We start from the raw sequence: 25,199 nt of genomic DNA on the forward strand, positions 1-25,199 counted from the left end.
CTAAATGGCACATTCCTATGACTCACTACTGGACATATGCCTCATGTAAGTCACAGAACCAAAAATTTGATATATAGAAAAACATTGTTAATAGCATTTTTGGCAGTAAAGAAGTAGAAACAAAGTGAATGCCCATCAGTTGGAGAGTGGCTTTATAATGCAATAATTAATGTAATACTATTATACAATGAGAAATTACAAATATTACAAATTCAGAAGAACATGGTAAGATTTGTATTAAGCAGAGCCAATTAGCAGAACTGAGAGAATGCTATACACAATTATTACAATAGTGTAGATGAAAAGTTAATTAAAAGGAAAATGAATTTTGAGCAATTGGAAAAACCTAATGCAAGTTCTAGAGAGGAGAGACTATACATATGATACCCCTGCCTTCAAAACAGAGAGGTGAGAGATGAATATGACAGGATATGATGTATCTGGCCAGATGTTGTTTTTGTATCAGATCATCTTGCTTAATTCTTTTTCATTGTCCAAGGGAGGATTCGACCTGCAGAGAATGGGATAGGGAGGGACTCTGATACACAGAGAGAATCAATAAAATATATAAAAAGCAAACAAAAACATCCTCAAATAAGTCACACATTGCTGATGTTGGGGGATTTATAAGCTGTGATTTGGAGAAAATTCTTAGTCATGAAGTAGTTAGAATATGTAATAACTGATAAAGAGAACCTTGATAACTACATTTAAATAAATGCCCCTTTCTCCTCTTCATGAAATTATCAGATGAAGGGATCAGAAGGGGTCTTTAGGTGCATTTTATAGGTAAGGAAACTGAGCCCCAGAGAGGTATTGCCTGAGATCACAAAGTCAGTAGCTAAAATGGGGCAAAACTTGTTCAAAGGAAATCCTTCTTAAACATGGAACTAGACTCAATTTTTCTAGGAGTGAGGATGCTTCTTTAAAGTACAGGTTTATTACATAGAATTCCCAATCCTCTATTTTTGTACTCCTGAATTTTTGATTTCCTTCACAGGCTAATAGTACACTATTTCCAATTCCAATTCTTTTTGTACGGCAAAATAACTGTTAGGATGTATACGCTTTAACATATTTAACATGTATTGGTCAACCTGCCATCTGGGGGAGGGGATGGGGGGAAAGAGAGGAAAAATTGGAACAAAAGGTTTGGCAATTGTCAATGCTATAAAATTACCCATGCATATAACTTGTAAAAAAGCTATAATAAAAAAAATAATAAAGTACAGGTCTAACATATTCTCATTACAAAAATTTTAAGTGGCTTTAAGTGGATAAGTATTTAATCCATATCTTTTTGAACATTAAAGTCCTATGTCATTATCTTACCAACTATACTCCATGTCTCTAAGTCCCCTGTGCCTCCTAGAAATCTCCGCAACCAAATGTATGAGATAGAATCATCTGGTCTTGAAGCTTTTCATCTTAGTATTCTCCTCTAGTGTACTGCTCCACACAATGAACTAACTCCTTAATTGTCTGTCTCTTTTTTCACACATAGTTCATATAGTCTTAGTTCCATATCTGCTATGTATTAATGTACTTTCTCATTCTTCCATGGATAACCAATAAAAATAACCCTTCCTCCCTGCCTCCCCCCACTGAATTTGCTCTCAAATTGTAGGACTATTTCTTCACTTAGAATATCATGACAGAGCTGTTGATAGTGATTTTTATTTTTTTAATTAAACTTTTTTATTTTCAAAACATATGCATGGATAATTGTTCAACATTGAACCTTGCAAAACCTTGTGTTCCAAATTTTCCTTCCCCCCATTCCCTCCCCTAGATGACAAGTAATCTATGTTAAACATGTTAAAATATGTGTTAAATCCAATATATGCATACATATTTATACAATTTTGATAGTGATTTTTGACAAAGAGAATGGTAATGTTTGTTATCCTTTTTTCTTGAAGAGAACCAAAATGACATCACTATGTAAGTGTCGAGTTACAGTGTGTCCTACTGTAGCTGAGCAGACCAATGTGAGCTTGGAATGCTCTGTCACAAGTTGGACACAAATAATCCCTGAGAACATTTGGGGTGGCTTCTCCAACTTTGTACATCTCATGTTTCTTCTGAGCCAATTCAATTCTGCATTGCTCATAGAGCAGTGAGCACAGTATCTTCTCTGATGAGGGACGCTGGGTGGTCCTGTGCCAGTGTCTTCCATGTCATTCAATCAATTCTAAAGTTCTGAAGAGAGTCCTTGTGCTACCTTGAGAGTGCTTGCCCTGTGTGAGTTCTCTATAAAAAAATAATATATATATATATATGTATGTATGTATACATATATATATTTATACACACACACACATATATATTTGCTTATAATTTTTTTTTATTTTTTATTTTTTTGCAAGTGTACATTTGGCATTCTAACAATGTGCTCAGCCCAACAGGGTTCTGCTCTGTGGAATAGAGTTGGAATGCCTGGCAGTTTAGTATGTCTGGTATCTTATCTTGCCAGGTGATTTCAGATTCTTCCTAAGACAATTTAAATGAAAACTATCAGACTGGAGAATGGCGAAGGGGAGATGGTAGATTCTTCAGATTATGAGCTGGAGAGCTTGACTTTGATTCCAGGGGAAAAAAAGATAGAACGTATTTTTAATTGTTTAAAAGCATTTAAAACATTTAAAAATAAAGAAACCATAAATAACAAGTCATACCAGGTGAATCTCATTTCTTTTTTAGAAAAGGGTTACTAGAAATTGGGGAATGCTAAGACTTCAGTTTTAGGAAAGCAAATGATAAAGTATTTCAGAAGATTCTGGTGTATAGGATAGAAAGACGTATGGTTTAAATGATGCTATAGTTATGTGGATTTGTAACTGTTATAATGACTGAACCCAATAAGGATTCATTAATGAATCTATTTCTTATTATAGCTTTTAATATACAAAACATATGTATGGGTAATTTTTCAACATTGACCCTTGCAAAATCTTCTGTTTCAAATGTTCCCCTCCTTCCCTCCACCCCTTTCCCTAGATGGCAGGTAGTCCCACACATGTTAAATTTATTAAAGTACATATTAAATACAATATATGTACACATATTTATACAGTTATCTTGTTGCACAAGAAAGATTGGATTTAGAAAGAAGATAAAAATAACCTGAGAAGAAAAAAACAAAAATGCAAGCAAACAATAACAGAAAGAGAGGAAATGTTATGTTGTGGTCCCTTCTCATTTCCCAGTGTTCTTTCTCTGGGTGTAGCTGGTTCTGTTCATTACAGATCAATTGGAACAGATTTGGATCCTCTCCCTGCCGAAGAGAGCCATGTCCATCAGAATTGATCATTGTATAGTCTTATTGTTGCTGTGTACAGTGATTCCTGATCCTGCTCATTTCACTCAGCATCAGTTTGTTTAAGTCTCTCCAGGCCTCCCTGAAATCATCCTGTTGGTTGTTTCTTAGAGACTAATAATATTCCATAACATTCATATACCATAATTTATTCGACCATTCTCCAATTGATGGGCATCCACTCAGTTTCCAGTTTCTGGCCACTATGAAAAGGGCCGCCACAAACATTTTTTGATTAATGAATCTATTTTAACCTGGAGGGAAGCCTCTAAAGAAATATTCTAGAAATCTCTCCTTTTCTTTGTCCTCTTCAGTACTTTAACTGTTCAATATTTTAACCAGAGTTTTGAACAGAGCTAGAGATGGAATACTTAACAATTTACATTTAACCACCAAAGGGATAATGTTGCCTAGTTATCTGATCCTGTTCAATAATACAGATCATGGGCTGGTAGTCCTACCTGCTCTTCAATCACATGCCCAACTCAAAGCCAGAGGGTGCATGGGAAAGGAATGGGGGGGAGAAAGCCAAGCTCTGCATGGCTTGCAGAGAACTGGTTACCTATATTCCTTACCTCTATAGATAGTGATGATCCTATTATTAGTTTAGAAGTATAATGTGTATTTATTCAGTTATATTTTTATGCTTAGGAAGCTAAATGATGCAGTGGATAGAAATGTGGTCTTGGGTCAGGGGGCCTTATTTGAAATCAGGCCTCAGATATTACTAGCTCTTTATCCCTGGGCAAGTCACTAAATCTTGTTTGCCTCAGTTTCCTCATTTGTAAAATGAGCTGGAGAAGGAAATTGCAATCTCTCCAATATGGCTGTCAAGAAAACCCCAAATGGGGTCACAGAAGAGTTGGATTTAACTGAAATGACTCAACTTATGCCCGAAGCTTCCTCTTACTAGCAAACTCCACCCTTTTTCTGTTAGCTGCTAAGTTTCAGTGGACTCCAATCTCTTATGCAAGGCATGTTGGAGTCAGTTACACAAGTATAGCTTAGTTGTATGAATCACAGAAGCAAAAGGGAGAAAAAACAAATATATTAAACAATCGGCATATGAGTTCCACGCCTGTGGTTCCTCTTAGACACCTGCAGCATCAAATTAATCTATAGACACAATTCAAGCCCAACATTTCCAGAAACACAATCGGCTTTCTTACACTGACTTGTCCTCAGTTTCTTTAGAAGAGTTGTTCCCTAACAAGAGAATTTTTCAACATTGACCCTTCAAAAACCTTGTGTTCCAATTTTCCCCCTGTAATCCAATATATGTTAAACATGGTAAAAATATATCAAATCCAATATAGGCATACATAGTTATATAATTCTCTTGCTTGCACAAGAAAAATTATAGATCAAAAAGGAAAGTAATTGAATAAGAAAACAGAATGCAAGCAAACAACAATAAAAAGAGTGAGAATGTTATATTATATCCACATTCAGTTACCACAGTTCTCTCTCTGGGTATAGATGGCTCTCTTTGTCACAAGATCATTAGAACTGGCATCTTACTGTTGAAAAGAGCTACGTTCATCAGAATTGATAGTTATATAATATTGATGTTGCCATGTACAATGTTCTCTTGGTTCCATTCACTTCACTCAGTATCAGTTCATACAAGTCTTTCCAGGCCTCCCTGAAATCATCCTGCTGATTGTTTTTTACAGAACAATAATATTTCATAATATTCATATACTATAACTTATTCAGCCATTCTCCAATTGATGGGCATCTACTCAGTTTCCAGTTTCTGGCCACTACAAAGAGGGCTGCCACAAACATTCTTGCACATACAGGTCCCTTTCCTACCTTTAAGATTTCTTTGGGATGTAAAATGGGCTAAGATTTAAAAGGAACTTCTTTGCATTGTTGAGCCCCCCATCCTGTATTCGGGATGGGGGAAGGGTGAGACTACAAGTTTCCCTGCCTTTTGAGTAAACAAACATCTTTGTTTCCTGCTCTTTTGTTGTTGGGAAAAATTTCTGCTAGAAACTGTGAAAGAAAGAGGGGGACTCTGCTTTAGAATCTATATAGACCTGCTGAGAACTGTTTACCCTTATACTCCCTTGCTGATCCTGTTTTGGTCGACACCGGGGTGTTCTTTCTCATGAGAAAGCAATATATTTTTTTGCTTCTCCTCAGACATCTCTGATTGATTAATTGGATGGGGAGGAGGGGAAGGGCAGTGACTCTTACCACACAGGAAGAAACTGAGACTGATGAGGAAAATTAAGGACAACACAAAAGATTTTTTTTTAAAAAAGACACATTGGAATAAAGAATATAAAACAAGGGAGCAAGACAGGGTAAATAAAGAAATTTCAGATCTGCTGTAATTTGTTTTGTGTGTGTGTGTATGTGTGGTTTTATTTTTTTCCAAGGAAAATGACTTTTGGATTGGAAAGGAGAGAACAAAATGACTAACAGGTTGCTAAGAGCCAAGGTAAGTAAGGAGATAGCAAGAGAGCCTTGATGAATTCAAATTACTGATTCAAATGAATTGCTTCTTTTAGTACTGAAAGAATAAGAGGATGTGATCACTGAGCCCTTGTCAATGATATTTGAAATAATGTTTCTCGATTTTCTGGCTTTGTGAACATAAGTACTACCTAGAAACAGAGCTATGGGACTTTCCAAGCCACCATGGGTAGGTAGCCTTGTGTAATTTCAGTACTTTTGTAAGTTCTTATCTTTATGTCTTTGTTGGAACTAGACCAGACTGATGGGGTACAGCTTCTAGGGGAAACATAGCAGTGTTGGGGTCCCCTGACTTTAGAGTGCTTTTGTTCTAAAAATCTATCAATGATTTTAAAGTCTTTTGATTTTAAGATAGTCCTACAAACTTTGCTGACTGTCAGATAGATAATTGGCTGATTCTGAGACAATAGTGACTAGACCACTTCTCAGTTCTACCTCTGAGCCATAAAATTAGCATATCAGTGAAAAGAAGAACCAGTTCTCTCTGACTTTTCTAATAAATTTGTCTTTTTCCTGGTTCTTTGCTAAATTCTTTTGGAATTTAGCCCACTTCAATTGGCATTACAACTACAATAAACTTTGCCCCTTGACTTGGAGATGGGTTCAAGCCTGCAAATTCTTTTGAGAAAACAACCTTTTGGGGTTTCTTTTTGAACCTCAACAAGACTATGAGCTCCTTAAGAGCAGAACCTAGGGATCTGATACTTCCTTTTATTGCCATCACCAATCCTGAGCAAAGTACTCTATATGGAAGGGGACAATAGATTTACAGAGTTGAAGGACCAGAGTTAGTCCAACACTTCATATTACAAATGAAATAGAACCAGATCTAAAGCCACCTGATTCCCCTTCCAATTTTCCTTTTACCAGTTTTCTAGGCAAAAACTGTCCTAGAATATTCAATAATTATTGGTTTGCTGATGATGATACATTTGAGGTATAGCACCAAATGATGAGATTGATGTTTAGGCACCAAATATTAGGGTTTGGTCATGTGAAGAATTCATAATGGCCATTCTCTTTGGCAAAAGGTACATTTATTTAATGAAACAAACTCTCTTCCCTTGTCAGGAAGAAGCTCAACCAGTCATTATCAAATCAATTCCTAGGCTATTCTGTTTGTAGAGAGCAATTGTAAGGAAGGAACTTTTTATCAACCTTCCTCAATTTGTGAGGTTTATCCCTCAACTTGTGAATATCTTTAAATAACCTTTTGAGATATATATTGGCATATTTTTAGATAAGTCTGGGACCTGGTCTGCCAGATATTCCATCGAGCTCTTTATCTCTTCCTCTGAGTTTTCTGGCACTTCCCTTCCTCCTAGATCCTTCCTTCTGAGTCTCTCCCCCCCCCCCCCCCCATCCAAAAGCTGTATTTCCCCTATGAAAAATCTCTTTATGATGGAGATCTTTGCTAAATTCTTTTCAGGAATAAGCCCTCTATGAAGTTACTCTCTCTTTCCCCCTCATAGTGTCTTCCCTCTACTACCATCTTTCTTTTTACTTTAACTCTGCTTAGTCTGTTAAGCTCCTCTATGGATCTAACTGGCCAGCAAATGGCATACCCAGGCCTCATGGCATATTCCTTTAATAGATTCTTCCAAATTCCTTTCTCCTAGTTAATTGTGATTTTCCCTAGGAACTTTTTCCCTTGCTAATTATATGCTCTCCCTATTCAATTTCGTATTTGCCACTTCTGGGACTTATTTTACCTCTTATTTTGTCTGTAACATTTTCTCCTAAATAAAACTACCTTTTTGGCAAAGATAATGGCCACTGCGAATTTGTCATTTTGAACTAGGAATTGTGATCTTGACTTTATCATTTATGAGAAGAAGTTACAGACAAATGAAGAGATATAATAGACACCAGGGATGGTAAATCTGAAATATATTTGGGAGAGCATATAGTTAGACACTGTGAATTATGGGACTGGAGTGGGATGGGGTAAGGAGAAAAACAGCAGGAGGCAAAACATTGTGGCAGGCTGACCCAAAGGGGAGTCAGCAAAGATGGCATGGGCCATAGACAGATTTATAGAGGAAATTTAACCTTGGGAGTCAGACATCATTTAGATTTCTAACAATACTGTATGGTGGAGTTACGCAAGATCTCCCCAGGTATCATAAGGCTGAGCTGATCCCCATAGTGCCCTGCCCTGCTTGCCTCAGGGAGTAATTTTATCAGTACTTCAGGTTTTCTTTGCCAGCCCCACTGACCCAAGACCTCATCAATGACAAAACAGTAGTGATGGGGTACAGTGTTTAGGGGAAATATATCAGTGATCCTGAGGTCCTCTGACCTTAAAGTGTTATCTATCGATAATTCTAACTTATTCTGGTCTTAAAATAATCCTACAAACTTTACTGACTGTCAAATAGACAATCTATTGGCCAATGACAAGCAAATTCCTGAGACAATAGTGAATAGACCATCCCTCACACCTACCTTAAACCATAAAATTAGCAAATAAGTAACATGAAGCTCTGGTCTCTCTAACTGTCCTTTAAATTTATCTTTTTTTCTCTTGGATCTTTGCTAATCATTTTTGGAACTTAGCCCGCTATTGTCAGCATAATAAATCTTTGCTCCTTCACTTGGAGACAATTCTTTCACCATACCTGCGACACTGACCTAACATTGTTGAGGTGCTTTATCCCTTAATAGTAGTATGTAGGATTGGAAGGAAAAAATGGAAATGGAATCAGGATATCAATTGGAAGTTCAAAAAGTACTATATTTTGATGGGTGACATTTTACAAGGGTAGGGCCGAGTCCTCTACAGGAAACTTCTCTCCTATCACCTGCTCAGTTCAACAAGCATATCCTGAGTGCCTGTTGTATGCACAATAATATCTTAGGTATAGTAGGAAAAAAAGAAGTCCTGATCTCTGTATCCAGAGTCTTCACTCCAAGAATATGGAAAGAAAGCACCGCTTCCCATCCATCCCACCCCCACTGCCCTACATAGTATTAGGACATTGATAAACACATATTAACAAATTCCAAATGTTCTTACTTGAGAGATGTCTATTAGGTTCCTGCTGCATGAACTAGGTACAGTTTCTTTCAACTACCTCAAAATCTAAAACCATTCTTCCCTGGTCCCAAGGCCCTCAGCCAATTCTTAAGCCATTGTTAGTCTCCAAGGAGTTTTATTATGTGTCTTTATATGTGAGCTCACGGTTCTATGAAGTGAATCACATTTCTATAATAACATCTTTTCTTTAATACATAAAGAGTCTCAATTGATCCTCTCTCAGTAGGACATGAGCTTTGAGGCCATCTTTTTTATTTTCTCTAGCACAAATAAGTTGTTTTGTACTGTCCAAAGTCTTTCTTTGTATATGGGAGGCAACTGGCTGTTTGGGATGGGATAGAAAGCTCAGCTTCTGAGCAAGGGGCATTCTTTTTAAGATTGCAATGCAATAAGAATTGTAGAAATTCTTGTATTCGGGTTAAAAAACCCCCCACATACAACTACTCAACAACCCAGCTTCTCAGGAGTAACCTGGAGGAAATGTGAAAAAGGATTAGAGGTTTTAGCGGACTGCAAACTCAAAATGAGAGAACAGTGTGACATAGTAGCCAAACAAGCTAATGTGATCTCTGGCTGATTTAATAGAAGTCTCGTGTCTAGGAGGCACGTGATAGTTCCACTGTACTCCTTCTTGGACAAACCACATATGGAGCACTGTGTTCAGTGCTGGGCACCAGTTTTAGCAGGGAAATTGAGAAACTGAAGCACGTCCAGAAGAGTAAAATGATCTGGATGCCAGAAGGTTCAACAACAAACACAAGAGCTGAATAGAAGAAATAAGGAATAATTACTTCAGAGAAGGAAATATGAGCATAGTCCTCAGATAGTTGAGACGCTGTCATTTAGAAGAGGGATTAGAATTATTCTGTGTGGTTTCTTCCAACGAGAGCTAAGACAAACAGAAGACAGTCCTAGAGAGGCAGATTTTAATTCAATATATAAGGAGTAATTTTTCTTAACTGTTAAAGAGAATAATTTTTAAAAATCAGGATGGATTATCTTGATTACAGAAAATCTTCAAGTGAGGAAGGAAATGACTCCTTTATTGGGAATGTAAGAAAGGAAATTTGTGCTTCAGGTGACCTCGTCTGCCTCCAAGATTCTATGTTTTTACGAATTTAAACTTGGGCCTTAAGTGAAGGGACTGATTGATTATCTTGGCCTCTTCATTTCCCAGTCCAATCGTTGAGTTGATTTGCTGGTTCAAATGAAAAATATCTCAGGAGCATAAGTAGTTAATAAAAACCAGGCTATTTAAAAATATGGGACTTAGAATAATTTGTCCATCTTCTCAATAAAAGAAGACCTTCTAGAAGTTAAACTTTCCACCTTCATTGATATTTTGATCAATAGAGCTGTTTTGTTTTTTGTTTTTCTGAGATCCTGTGATCTTTTGATACTGGTGATAGATGTCTATCCAGATCTTCTACTCTAAGATGCCTGTAGAACTCCTGAATATCTTCCTTCTTCTTTCTCTGATTATCTGGGGCACTGGTTCCTGGCCAACTATCTGTGAACCAGTTCCATTCTCTGAACCATAATCAGTTCTGCTATATAGCATTTGTTTTGAAAACATGATTGATATAGTGAGGAATTTTTTTTTTTTACTATCACATAGCTATAATAATAGTTGGTTTTTGCACTATATTTTTTTCCCCAAGAAATAGTGATAATGTGGGAAAACTGCATCATTTCACAACTCACAAGTTGCAACTCTTCTGATGTCTTCTTCAAAAAACAAACGTCAGGTCTTTATTAAAAAGCCGATTTATTGTTCATCTTCTGTTGTAGTAGGAGCTGTGATTAGAGATTGCCTTATTTTCCTTTCATTACTTCCCCAAACTTCCACTTTTGCTTCTGATCCTGAGGTAAGGAATTTTAGCAGATCCACTTGCTCCTGCAGCCTAGGATCCAGAGGGGATCACTTTTTTTTTTTTTTTCAATATTTATTTTTTTAATCATCTAATATATATAAAGTTGTGCTACCATTTTTATTAAGTTTTTGTAAAGAGCCAAAACTCTTGAGTTAATGCACTAAGGTCGAACAACTGAGCACTTAAGGCTTATTACCGATTGGACAATATAAGCATTTGTTTGGAAAATGGCCCTTCCCACTATCCTGTGCTGGCTCAATAATTGGTGTATACAGAGAACTGTAGGAGGGACTAGGGGATGGAGTAAGACTAGCCAGGGTCACTTCTGGGCAGGAGACAAAGAGGAGAGGTAGTGGAGATTCTGTGCCCATCCAATTCAATCCTACCCCTAAGACCAAGAATAAAGACCAAGGGCTTTTGCTTATCCTGACTCCAGCTGATTCTAAGGTATCCAGGGTGCTACCTTGGTCTTCACAAGTTTTTTTTTTTTTTTTTTTTTTTTTTTTTTTTTAATTTTGTCACTAACTAAATTTTTGAGCATTTTGCCCCAACCCTATTTTCTTCATAAGTTCTGTGGTTTTTATTGTGTGATTTTGTAATATCAAGGTCCTTTTTAAGACAGCAATACAGTTTTGGATCTGTATTTTTGCAATTTCTCTTTCCTTAGGGCAAAACCAAGCCTTCAACTACAACTATGACTTTGATTGGTTCAAGATGTACAGCCCAATACACAATGATTGATTCAATGAAGGAGTGTTTTTTAAAATCTTACATAGGTAATCTTTATTAAAATATTTATTTAATATTTTCCTCCAGTTACATTCAAAACAATTTTTTTTACATTTGTTTTTAAGATTTTTGAGTTCTAGGTTTTCTTCCTTATCCCCACCCACAATTAAGAAACCACACATGTGAAGTTATGCAAGATATTTCCATAAAAGTGTAGTTTTGAAAGAAAACAGATCTCCCACCTTATTAAAAATAAAAACCCTCGAGAAAAAAAAATAAAGAAAGAGATAGAGAGAGAGAAATAGAGAATGCTTCTATCTCAAATTCAATCAGTTCCTTCTCTGGGCATGGATAGGATTTTTTTTTTGTCATAAGTCCTTCAGAGTAGTTGTGTATGATTGTATTACTGAGAATAACAAAGTCATTTGCAGCTGGTCATCCCAGAACATTGCTATTACTTTGTATAGTATATTTTATTTTGTTCATGGAGGACTTTCCAAGTTTTTTTTCCCTCTGCTCCCCTGAGAGCATCCTGCTCAATACTTCCCAGAGAACAATAATACTTCATCAGAGAAACTTGTTTCAAAATCTTTTATACAATTATTATTGCTAATTGTATTTCCTACCCATTTATTCTCTCTCCTTTCATCTGGTCCCTCCTCAAAAGTATTGTGCTACTGATCACTCCTTCCCCCAACATGCCCTCTCTTTTATCACCCTCTCCTCCTTCCTACATCCCATTCCATTTCTATTTTCTTGTAGGATAAGATGGATTTTTATACCTTTATTGAGTATGTATGTTATTTCCTATTTGAGCCAATTCTGATGAGAGTGAGGTTCACTCTCTCATTCTCTTTTCCCCTTGTTCCCCTCCCCGCAAAAGTTTTTTTGTCCCTTTTTTATAGTAGACAATTTGCACCATTCTACTTCTCACTTTACCTTTCTCCCAGTACATTCCTCTCTAACTCCTTAATTTCATAAATTAAAAAAAAAGATATTATCCCTTCAAATTCAACTCATACCTATGACTTCTGTCTATATGCTCCTTCAAACTGCCATAATAATCAAAAGTTCTAATGAGTTCCAAGTATCATCTTCCCATGTAGGAATGTAAACAGATAAACCTTATTGAGTTCCTTATGATATCACTTTCCCGATTACCTCCTTTTCCTTCTCCAGAGCCCTGTATTTGAAAATCAAATTTTCCACTCAACTCTAATCTTTTTATTATGAATGCTTGAAAGTCCACTGTTTCATTAAATGACCACCTTTTTCTCTGAAAGTTGATATTCACTTTTTCTGGATAGATGATCCTTGGTTGTAATTCCAGGTCCACTGCTCTCCAGAATATCATATTCTAAGCCTTGAATGTAGGTCCTTGAATGTAGAAGCTGCTAAATCTTGTGTTATACTGACTATAGCTCCACTATACTTGAATTGTTTCTTTCTGGATGCTTGCAATATTTTCTCCTTGACCTGGGAGTTACAGAATTTGATTATAATATTCCTAGGAGTTTTTATTTTGGGATCTCTTTCAGCAGGTAATGGATGGATTCTTTCAATTTCTATTTTACCCCTTGGTTCTGGATATTAGGACAGTTTTTGTGATAGTTTCTTGAGAGATGGTGTCCAGCCTAGTTTTTTTTTATTATTACTTTCAGGCAGACTAATAATTTTTAAATTATCTCTCCTGGATCTATTTTTCCCATCAGTTGATTTTTCAATGGAATATTTCACATTAAAATTTTTTTTCCATTTTTTGGTTTTGCTTTATCATGTTTTGAGTTCTTATAAAGTCATTACCTTCCATTTGCTTAATTCTATTTTTTAAGGAATTATTTTCCCCAGTGAGTTTTTGTACCTCCTTTCCCAATTGGCCAATTTTACTTTTTAGGGCATTCTTCACTTCGTTAACTTTTTATATTTCCTCTCACTTTTCCCCCTAATTTTTCTTCTTTCTTGCTTTTCAAAGTTCCTTTTGAGCTCTTCCATGACCTGAGCCCAATTCTTATTTTTCTTGGAGGCTTTGGATGTAGGAGCATTCCACTTTGTTATTTTCTGAATGTATGGTTTGATCCTTCTTGCCACCACAATAACTTTCAATGCAGAAACTTGTTTTGTTTTCTGCACATTTTCCTAGCCTATTCCTCTGCCTTTAACTCTCTGTTAAAGCAGGGCTCTGTTTCCAGGGGTTTTGTGCCACTGTTTCCAGAAATCCTTCTAGGAGTCTAAGCACAATCTCTCTTTTCTGCTCTGGAGCTGTTAGGTATGTCTCATCCCCACTGTGGCTGTAAGGTCTGTTGTGCTGGTTGGGTGACCTGGGACTTAGATGACCTGGCTGCACTGGGACTGCACACCAGACTCCCACCTTGTTGCCACTGACCTTTGGAGTCCATCCTGATGTCCAGGAGCTCAGAGGTCCAGCAGACTCCAGCACTGCTGCTGATTCAGAGGTCCTGCCTCACAGATGTTGGGGTCTGGGCCAGAGCTGGAGTAGGGATCAGGCCTATGCTGGGACTGCCTGGTAGGCGCCCACTCTGGTTCCACAGACCTTTGCTGGTAACCTGCCAGGTTCTCTTTGGTTCTCTGGGCTGAGAGATCTGGAAGCTACCAGTACTGATCTAGATGTTGGGCTGGGCCAGAGCTGGGTCTGGGTCTGGCTCTGAGACTGGGTCTGTGATTGCACGCTGGACTTCCAATCTAGTGTCATAGATCTTTTCTACTGAATTTCTAAGTTGCCTTAGACTGGAAAATGTTCTGCTCCAGGTTTTTTGGATGTTCTAATGCTCTAAAATTTTTAGAGTCATTATTTAAAGGAATTTGGAACAGTTTGGGGGAGAAATTGAATACACTCCTGCCTTTACTCCACCATCTGGGCTCTGCCTTGTAAGTAATTACTTTTAAAGAGGTATGATAATCAATGGATCCTTCCTTCACTTATATCAATTTAGTGAATATACCCTATATAGCTAGTTACAAATTTGTTTAATTGCTAATTATTAGCACCCAAATTCCATTTAACCAATTAATGTAAATTGGCTTTTGCAAAGCGATATTTTTTGAAAAGATGTGAGAATAAAAGAACAAACATTTCCCTCAGACACCTTGGGGAAAACATGCTCTTTTCTCTACGAATTAGGGGAATCTATTACATTCCTAGGCAGTCCATTCCATCTAAAGGTAGTTCTCTTAGTAATTTTTTCTCATATAAAGCCTCAATTTGCTTCTCTATAGCAATTAGTGTTCTGCCCCCTGGGGGTCAAAAAGAGTAGTCAATTCTATCACAGCATCTCTGGAAATTTGAATGTTTCTCCTCCAATAGTTTCCTATGTCATATTTCCCAGAACTCCCACATCCTGGCTCTCCTCTCCTGGGCATGTTTCACTTTGCTTAGAACTTTCCTAAAATGTGTAGCTCAGAACTGACCATATGCGACCCAGATGGGATCTGACCATGGCAGAGTGAAAAATCACCTCCTTCATTCTGGCTAATTTTTTTTCTTTTGGCGCAGTACAGGAAAGTGTTAATTTCTATGGCTACCATGTCACATTCTAGACTCATACTGAGCCTTCGATGCTGTAATCTGCAAGATTTACAATTTCCCCCACAGGTTCTGAGTTTTGCCAAGCTTTTGTCATTCTTTATTTTTTTGAAGCTTATTTCAGGAACCCAACTGTAGGAGATGATGTTCATCCCTACCATAATGTCATTTTATTTGATTTAGTTCATCAGTTTCATTTGAATCCCAACTCTTCCAGTGTTCTAATTACCCTTCCAGATTTATTATCTGAAAATTTGACAGCCTTGTTGTCTCTGTCTATCAGAGGCAGCTAGGCGGTTGGGGATAGAATTTTGGACCTGAAGTTCAAATCTGGCTTTAGACAAGTACTTATTAGCTGTGTGACCCTAGATAAGTCACTTAACCTGTTTTACCTCAGTTTCCTCAATTTCAAAATAAGGATAATAATAACACTCTCCAGGAATACTGTGAGGATCAAATAAGATTTTTTTTTATAAGATGCTTAATATTTAATTGTCAAAAAACAAAAGCAAAACTTATTTTAAAATACCCCCTTATTATCTTTGTTTCTTTTTCAGAAGTGGGCACAGAACTTTGAATTACTCCGTAATGTTTGATGAATTGAACACTATTTTGAAAGTTTTCCCGAACTGGGTAGACTAGACTTAGTATGCAATGTTCAAAAACCCCACAATTGCTGTATTAGGGAATTTTTTTCGGTAGTATGCTGCCATCTTGTGGTTTATTTTATTATAACAGAGTGATGCGGGGGAGCTAGGTCGGGGGGAAAGATGCTAAAATCCTAGTATAAGGGCTGCATACACAGCCTTCCGGAAATCTGTGCAGTGTGTGGACTTGCAAACCAAGCCTTTTCTCCCCATTGTCCACCTGGGTAGAGAGCCATCTGCCTCTCTCATCTACCCTCAAAATATGGCTTGAAGTTTCTTGTTTCCATATTTCTGAGTTCCAAGACAGAAGGGCTGGACTGAGGGGATCACAGACTGTTTGAACTCCTTCAAATCCTTCATTTTATGGAGGAAAAAAGAAAGCCCAGTGACAGGAAGTAACATGCCCAGCATCACAGAAATGGAGTCAGGACTCAAACCTAGGTCTAACATTTAAATATAACAACACTATTAGAGTATAAAATAACCTTATTGTTCTAAGGATTTATTTATAAGCATTTAAAAGAAATAAATTTAAATATAACAACACTATTAGAGTATAAAATAGGCTTATGCTTTAATGATTTATTTATAAGTTTTTAAAAGAAACAAGTGATTTATTTATAAGCATTTAAAAGAAATTGCATTGAAATAATCTGAAATATGAAATAAATCATTGGTACTACTCTATTTCATTTTAAAGACATAAAAATTTGCAGTCATAAAAGGAAAAAACTAGATTCAGAAAAATTTATTGACTACAGGTGAGGAAACCAAGGCAAAGGTTAAATGATTGCCCAAGATGACAGCTTAAGCATGTGTAAGGTTGGATTTGGATAATTCTTCCAGAGTGCAGATCCAGTGCTCTATTTCAAAGAACTTATGCTGTTTTGGGAAGAAACACTATATACAGAGATTAGTAAACACAAAATATATTAAGTAAGTACAAAGTAATTTCAAAGACTGGGTTAGAGTACTAGTTACTTAGGAATCTGGGTAGGAATGTTTAAGTAGGAGGAAAACTTTTGACTAAACTTGAAAAGAAACTTGGATTCAAGTCAAGAGTGAGTGAATTCTGATCACGGGGACAGCTAGTGCAAAAGAAGAGGAATAAGGAATGGAGGATCATATATGTGAAACAGCAAATAGGCTAATTTCACTGAAATGTAGAGTGCAATAAATCTGCAAGTGTGGACTGGAGTAAGATTGCAAAGTTGCAATGAAATGGAAGGCTAGCTCACAGATCTCTCTTGACTGAGCTGATTTTACCCTATGTCCAAAGATGACAAGAAACATCATTTAATGGATATTTAGTTACCTTTTGTTGAATTGCTCATTCTAAGTATCTACAAAAAGACAGCCGTAAAAATAATTGTTCTTCTGTGCTATAAAGTTTGTTGCAAAAGATGAAGAATAATAGTGTGATTTCACAATGAATACAAAAAAGGCCTTCTAATTCAAATCAATGAGTGCTTTGAAATATGGTGACTTTCATGAAAAGGGGAGAATGGCAAGAAAATATGATAAATTCTATAGTTCCATGATCAAGAAATTCTAGTTTTCAAATGCTTGGAGACTGCACAGAAGGTTCATGATTATTTTCTTATAATTATGGCAAGTAACAAATGCTGTCACAAATATTAAACTAATTACATTTTAATATTCAATTCAAATTCAATTCAAAAATTCAATAATATAATTGATAAAGATGAAATTGAGGTGAAATGAAAACAATTCCAATCTGAGTGATTTAAATTATTGGTACTTAAAAGTGGGAGGTGTATGGTAAAATGTTTGAAGAACTGGACATCTAGTAAGAACAATTCTGTAAAAACCTTAAAGAATGTAAATTAATTGCTATAAAGAATCTAAAATTTCCTTAGTCAACAAATACTTGATACCCTATGCCAAGCAGAGGGACATGGCAGTTAAGAGTCATAAGTTTTTAGTATACAAGCTCATTTAAAAGCATCTTACAGAGAAGAATGATGGAGACTGTATTGTCACAATAAAACATCAAGGTACAGTGGGGAAAAAAAGATGATGAAGAAAGCTTGGTAATAGACTCAATTGAGTAAAGTCATTCTGAGAGATGAAAATGGAAATGTAACAAGGAGATGACAAAAAGGAAAAATATTTGTAAAGAATTTTATCATGAACTCCATCACCAAGGACAGCGAACCATTATTTTTGATCTCTAGCATCACAGAAGCACTTCTTGAAGGAATGGAAAAAAAAAGATGGACAAAATAATTGGATTAGACTACATATATAATGAGGGGATCCAAACCTAGAGGTAATATAATTTTGAAGGTGTTGAGGAATCATTTATCAATGTATCTGAAGAAGAAAGATAGCAAAGACATATACAACATCTTAGTCATTTTTACTGTTAAAAATATAAGTCATTTTTACTGTTAAAAATATAACCAAGATAGTATCAATATATTAAAGGACAGTAACTGGTGGCACAAGGGATAGAGTACTGGTTCTGAAGTCAGGAAGACTTAACTTCTTGAATTCAAATCTGACCTCAGACACTTACTAGCTGTGTGATCCTGGGCAAGTCACTTGGCCCTGTTTACCTCAATTTCCTTATCTATAAAATGATCTTAAGAAGAAAATGGCAAACCACTATATTTGCCAAGAAAGTCCCAAAGAGTAGGACATGACAGAAAGACCAAACAACAACAAAAAATCAACTCATACATCTGCTTTGCATTTATATAATGTTTTAATAAGAAAAACGTATATATATAACGAGAGTATCCTTGATGAGGGTTATAGAATAGAATACACAAACTTTAAGCAATATTCTACAGAAAACTACAACTTTACCAATTCAAAATTGACTTAAAGCTATTCTAACAGCATATGAGATCTCACTTTTGACAATAAAAAGGCATATTACTCAATAATGCAAAACACCATGTTAATAGCTTTTTTCCCCCAACGGCATGTTTATCATTCATATGACAAATGACACTAGATTACTTATAAGATAGAACCAAATATATAACTTTAATCCTTGATCATTATTAAGTGAGGCATAAAAATGCTCACCAGAGGTATTCATCATTTTCATCGAGAGAAAAATCTAAGTTGATGTATTGCCTACAAATAGTGAGATACTTCAGATACTGTGTTTGTGCTAATTTTATCAAGATCTAAAACACTGTATACAGACTCCTGAATGAGATCCATGATCAAAAAAGATTTATTTTTCCAAAATCACAAGAAAAGTAAATCCAGGTTTTTGGATTCCATAGCCAGTTATCTCATTTTCCTTCATTTGAGGTAAAGATTCAGGACACTGGAGAACTGGCAAGGTGTTTGAAGGTAGCAAATGCTGGGGTGGAGAAGACTGTGAGACTGTGAGGAGAAGAGAGGGTGACTTGGAAACCTGTGGAAGAGAGCAATAAGGGTCTAGTCAAACTGGCATAAATTCTAAAGGGAGCTGAATGATAGTGGCAGCTCTTTTCAGCTTCCCTATATAGTTAAGAGTATCTCTATTCTCCTGGTCACCTGGTCACCCACATTCAACACTTTGGTATCAGCCTTGACTTCTGACAGAAGCACCTTACCTAATCTGTTCTATCCTCTCCATCCACACAGCTGACACCCTGGTCACTCTTGCCATTTATCACCTCACTCCTGCTTTTCTGCTTGGTCTTCCTGCCTCAACTCTCCCCATGGACTCCCAGGTTCATCCTCCATTTGGCTGCTAAAGTGATTTTACTGGAACACAGAATTAACTGTGTTACTTTCCAATAAACTCTGGTGGCTCTCTGTTTTCTCCATGATCAAATATAAAATCCTCTGGCTTTAAAAGCCCTTTACAATCTGTCCTTTTCCTACCTTTCCAGTTTAGTTACTTTGCTTCCCCTTGGCTTTCTTGCTGTTTCTGACCCACAAGAGACTCTACTCTTAGGGACCTTATCACTGACTGTCCCCCAAACCTGAAATGTTTTCCTACTACCCCTTGACCTTCTAGACTCAAATCAAATTCTTTCTTCCTTAGGAAGTCTTTCCTGATCTTTTTATCTTCTCCACTGAGACATGTTATCTGTGTGACTTGTGATCTTGAGTAAAACACTTAATCTTGGGTCTCGGTTTCCTTATTTATAAAGAAAGGTGGTGGTGCAAGCACTACTTAATCTCTGAGGTCCCTTAATTATTTCCATCTGGGTCATCTATGATCCTCTGATCAGGTAAAAAAAGCTGATATGATATGATGCTGATGTGTATCATTATTAATGATAGCTCACAGTCATATAAAACTTTAAGCTTTAGAGATACCTTCCTTGCAGCAAAATGATTCAAGGACTAAATAGAGGAAAGGACAGTTAATGAAAAAGAGTGAAAGTTCCAGAATGCTATTGTTGAACCTAATAACGGAGAACTTTTCTACAGATTCTATAGATTCCTAACTTATTAAAGTTTTGTGTGCTGTGGTTCTAGAATGTAGGTGACTTTAATTCTAGCCTGGTTGTTTTCTAAAATATTAGTCATCCTTTTTCATACCTGGACTAGCAGAGCACTCTCCATTAGGTAGGGAAGAAATGCCAGGTATACTGCCTTAGGTTTGCTGATGCTTGGGTAATGATCAGCTTCTGAGTGGATGGCCTCTGAGATCCATTCTCTAGATTCCTAATGTACTAAGGTTTTGTGATGCCATAGTTCTAGAATGCAGGCCTCTTTAATTTTTGACTGGTGTATTTTCTAGAGCATTAGTCATCCTTTTTCATGCCTGGGCCAGCAGATAGACGCTTTCCATTAGATGGGGAAGAGAAGCCAGGGGGCACAAGTCGTAAAAAAAATATCTCTTCTGGGGCTGCTAGAGCTGGAAAAGATGGAGGCAAATCCAAGGAATCCAAAAAAGCTTTTGATGTCACCGAGAGTATTGGGTCCTCATCAACTTTTGAAACTTTGGTAATGAGCAACTTCTGAGTGGATTTGGGGAAGGTCTTTTCAGTTTCATGTGAATATGGAGTTTATATCTCATGACCTTTCTAAGATTCTTGACATGTAACTTGTGGAGAGGAAAAGGTGCATATACATCACATATCTCAAGTTTGTTCCTATAATTGTAGCCTCGGTCCAGGGACTCAAGAGGCTTTGGAGTCATGAGGTCCAGGCTCCAGGAGCAGTTTGGCTACTAAATTTTGGTTGTTACAGTTGTAAGTGGCAAAGCTTCACCTCCTTTTTTTTTTTTTTTTTTTTTTTTTTTTTTACATGAAAAATGATAAAGTTGGATGTTTTCAAAATCTTTTCTAACCCTAACAGCCTACTAATCACATTTGGTTGTTGGGAGGATAAAATCAAATGAGATTACATTTGTAAAGTGTAGTGCCTTGGACAATAAATTCTTGTCCTTTTCCCTCTAGTGTATTGCTTGTGTTCAATGATAGTACAGATATGCATGGTCCAGGAATAGGCAACTTTTTTCTTCCATTCCTTTGACTTGTTTCTTCTTCCTCCCTCTCTCCCTCCCTTACTCCCTTCCCTCACTTCTTCTCTCCCTTCCTTCCTTCCTTCCTTCTTTCCTTCCTTGCTTCTTCCCTTCCTTCCTTGCTTCTTCTTTTCCTTCCTTCCTTCCTTCTTCCTTCCTTCCTTCCTTCCTTCCTTTACTTCCTTCCTCCCTCCTTCCTTCCTTCCTTCCTTTACTTCCTTCCTCCCTCCCTCCCTCCTTCCTTCCTCCTTCCTTCTTCTTCCTTCCTTCCTTCCTTCCTTCCTTCCTTCCTTCTTCTTTCCTTCCTTCTTGCTTCTTCCCTTCCTTCCTTGCTTCTTCTCTTCCTTCCTTCCTTCCTTCCTTCTTCCTTCCTTCCTTCTTCCTTCTTCCTTCTTCCTTGCTTCTTCTCTTCCTTCCTTCTTTCCTTCCTTCCTTCCTTCCTTCCTTCCTTCCTTCTTCCTTCCTTCCTTGCTTCTTCTCTTCCTTCCTTCTTTCTTCCTTCCTTCCTTCTTCCTTCCTTCCTTCCTTCCTTGCTTCTTCCCTTCCTTCCTTGCTTCTTCTCTTCCTTCCTTCCTTCCTTCCTTCTTCCTTCCTTCCTTCCTTCCTTCCTTCCTTCCTTCCTTCTTCCTTCTTCCTTCCTTCTTCTTCCTTCCTTCCTTCCTTCCTTCCTTCTTGCTTCTTCCCTTTCTTTCTTGCTTCTTCCCTCCTTCCTTCCTTCCTTTACTTCCTTCCTCCTTCCTTCCTTCCTTCCTTCTTCTTCCTTCCTTCCTTCCTTCCTTCCTTCCTTCCTTCCTTCCTTCCTTCCTTCCTTCCTTCCTTCCTTCCTTCCTTCCTTCTTTCTTCCTTCCTTCCTTCTTCCCTTCCTTCCTTGCTTCTTCTTTTCCTTCCTTCCTTCCTTCCTTCCTTCCTTCCTTCTTCTTCCTTCCTTCTTCCTTCCTTCCTTCCTTCCTTCCTTCCTTCCTTCCTTCCTTCCTTGCTTTTTCCCTTTCTTTCTTGCTTCTTCCCTCCTTCCTTCCCTTCCCTTTACTTCCTTCCTCCCTTCTTTCCTCCCTCTCTTTCTTCCCCCCTCTCTCCCCCAGACACATGTATTTATATATGTATTATATATGTATATATGTATTTAATACTCATGCAGAATTTAAATATTGTATTTAAATATTTTATTTTTTAAATATTGTATTATTCCTGTTATAATCAAAGAAAATAAGGCTCAGAAGGTATGCGGCTTGCTTACGGTCACAAAGCTAGGAAAGGTCAGAGGGGAGATTCTTTTGATTCCAGGTGGGATATTCACCCACTACACAGAACTGCAAAGGGTGGCAGAGAGGGGAGAATGCAGAGATACAATACATAGCAACTGAGTGGGTCAAAGATGGGAACAGTGGTCTAGATAATCTCTGCGACACCTGCCCCAGATTTCCCTGAGTTGCCTTTGGACTGGGGAAGCGGGCACCCGCTAAGAGACGGATGATTTAGTGCCAATCCCATTCCTGCTCTATTGTGAGGTCTCTGCACCCCCATTTCTTCATCTGCAGTCTGGGCGGATTTCCAGTCTCTTTCAGTCTCACCCACAGAAGGGTTTTAGAAGGAAAAAAAAAAAAGAAAAGTTTTGCACCTGTTCCTGCATATCTATCAGTTTTCTCAATTTGTCATAATACATTTTACAAATGAGCAAAGTAAGTCTCAGAACGGGAGGAGTAAAGTGACCAAAAGACTCACAGGAAGGCTTCTTCCACTGCACATGAACTAGGGGGTTTTATTTTAAAAACACAGCTCCTAGATAGAGCTCCTGTCAATTTGCAGGGATACGCCCACTTCTCCCGAAGGCCCGGCCCCTCCTCCCGAAGGCCCGTCCTCAGGCTCTATTTGCATATTCCTGGGGCCTAGGCTCTACCCGGACTTGCTGAAGCCTCGGCGTGCTCAGCGTGCTCAACGTGCTTGTCATGTGTCACCAGAGGGCGCGCAGGTTGCCTAGCGACTGAGGCGACGCGCAATAGTCCAGACTTCTTCTCCGCTGGCATCCGGGAGAGGAGCACGTAAGGGTGCTCGCAGGGGGTTGAGCCATCTTTACCCTACTCTCCCGCCTTCTTCCCCTGCGCCACAGTAGCCGCTGAGCCTTCCCCTGGACAGCGGCAAGATGGACGAGGTCAGCAGCCAGCGCGGCTCCGACCCCCCCCTCCTCATCGCATCTTAGATAGCTGTCCCCTCCCCATTTCCCCTTCGTCTTCAACCCCGCTTGGTCACCTGGCTGTTCCTTCGCTCCTCCTCCAGCCTATCGCATTTATCAGCCTGACCTACTTGCCCCTCTGACGCTATTCCCTCGCTCCCTCCTGTCACTCTGTGCTCTAGGTCCCGCCCATCTCTTCTTAGTTCCATCTCCCCGTTATCCCCACCCCTTTTCTGTATTCCTAATATTCTGTATCTCCTATACATCACTAGAACACCTTTTATTCTCTCTCTCCCTCCTCTCTCTCCTTCTCTTCTCTTCTCTTCTCTTCTCTTCTCTTCTCTTCTCTTCTCTTCTCTTCTCTTCTCTTCTCTTCTCTTCTCTTCTCTTCTCTTCTCTTCTCTTCTCTTCTCTTCTCTTCTCTTCTCTCGCTTTCTCCTCTCTCTCTCTCTCTCTTTCTGTCTCTCTCTCTGTCTCTCTCTCTTTGACTCTGTCTCTGTCTCTGTCTCTGTCTCTCCCTTCCTCTTCCTTCCTTCTCTCCCCTCTCCCCCCTTCCTCGTTCTCTCCTCCCTCCCCTCCCTCCTTCTCTCCCCTTTCTCTCCGTTTCGCTCTCCCCTGCGTCCCCCCCCCCCACGCACACTCAAGTCTTTCTTCTTGGTATGTGCGTGTGTATGATGTGTGTCAGGACCTGTGATTTCATCCTGTGGGTCCCCACAGATAGTCAACATTGTAAATTACAATCCCAGCGAGTTGTTTGGGGTCATTTAGAAAATAAGTGACTTGCGAATGACAGAAGCAATACTTGAACCCAGGTCTTGGGAATTCCAAGGTCAGCCCTCTAATGGGAACATGCCGGATTGGTGTCAGAAGACCAAGATTCAAATTCTGCTTTGGACTATCCCAAAACTCCCCTGTCCTTTGTTCTCCGTGTACCTCAGTTTTCTCATCTGTAAAAAGAGGCAGTTTGCTTGTGAGATATGTTCCAGATATGATTTTATGATTTTGTGATTCTATGTTTTATACACACACGTTTTTGTTTCCTCTAGTCCTTGGCCTGCCTTTAAAAAAATTTGCTTTATTCCAGCCACTCCAGAACTCTAAATAAATGATTTCTCTCATCTAGTTTCTTTCATTTTCTATGGATGAATCACAAAAGCATAGATTTGGAGCTGGAAAGGACCTCAGAAATCCATTGAGTTCCATTCTCTCATTTTTTGAGATGAGAAACCTAAGACCTAGAGAAAGTATGTCTTGGTCAAGGTCATACGTGTGGGTAAAGCAGAGCCAAATAAAGTGCTCTTTCAACCATCCCATAGACTACCCAATCATCTTTGTTTCTACTTTCCCCCCTCACTGATCTCAGTCCATCCTTATCTTTGCCCATTTCCTGTTTTCTTTTTCTAGCTCTCTGACATGTAAACTTGGCTATTGCTCTTCAGAAATTGATATGGCACTCAGCTCAAGCTTTTATCTGAAACCAGCTAATCATCATTAAGGGCCAGATGTTTTTGTTTTATTTTTAATTGAAGTTTACTTTCAAAGACATGGTCATTAGATTTCTTTTTTCCACATATCCGAATTATACAACTATATATAGATATATGGCTAACTATGTATTTTTACAGTTCTCTTTCCCCTTTCATACTTTTCTTTCTTTGATACTTTTCCATTTCTGTGATAAATTCCAGGTGTTCAGGGAAAACCTGGTCTGCAAACAAATCATTAAGCTAGTGATTAAGTGTTGACATTAATACCATTTATGGGATGGAATTGAGAACATTGCTGTGATAAATTTCTTTGTGTGCTCATGTTTAACATCGACAGGAGAAAAATGTTGAGCAGTAGCAATACACCTTATCTTCCTGATATGACTTTTTCTCCTTTTGTGGAAATGTTATATTGTGATATTTTTAGTAACCTACTTTAATCAGCAAGAAAATCTCTTA

The 25,199-nt window shown here is 38.0% G+C and overlaps 1 protein-coding gene and 1 long non-coding RNA gene across 4 annotated transcripts in view; one reads left to right on the forward strand and one right to left on the reverse strand.

The window, feature by feature from the left end:
• Positions 1 to 18,828: 18,828 nt before the first annotated feature.
• LOC127547138 (uncharacterized) lies at positions 18,829 to 20,262 on the reverse strand. Its single transcript, XR_007950078.1, has 2 exons — positions 20,159 to 20,262; positions 18,829 to 19,037 (listed from the first exon to the last, which is right to left on the reverse strand). It is a non-coding gene; the product is annotated as an uncharacterized LOC127547138 (long non-coding RNA).
• Positions 20,263 to 20,380: 118 nt separating this feature from the next.
• The window catches only part of CFAP58 (cilia and flagella associated protein 58), a 118,894-nt gene continuing 114,075 nt past the window's right edge, over positions 20,381 to 25,199 (forward strand). Inside the window, exon 1 of one of the 3 annotated variants that reach the window (XM_051981363.1) lies at positions 20,381 to 20,566. In XM_051981363.1, coding sequence (XP_051837323.1) covers positions 20,381 to 20,566 — 186 coding nt within the window. Of the gene's footprint in view, positions 20,567 to 22,295; positions 23,233 to 25,199 lie in introns of those variants that run through there. The other 2 variants (XM_051981365.1, XM_051981364.1) reach the window with 2 other exon arrangements.

The sequence above is a fragment of the Antechinus flavipes genome, chromosome 2, assembly GCF_016432865.1.
Source record: "Antechinus flavipes isolate AdamAnt ecotype Samford, QLD, Australia chromosome 2, AdamAnt_v2, whole genome shotgun sequence".
Classification (NCBI taxonomy): domain Eukaryota; kingdom Metazoa; phylum Chordata; class Mammalia; order Dasyuromorphia; family Dasyuridae; genus Antechinus; species Antechinus flavipes.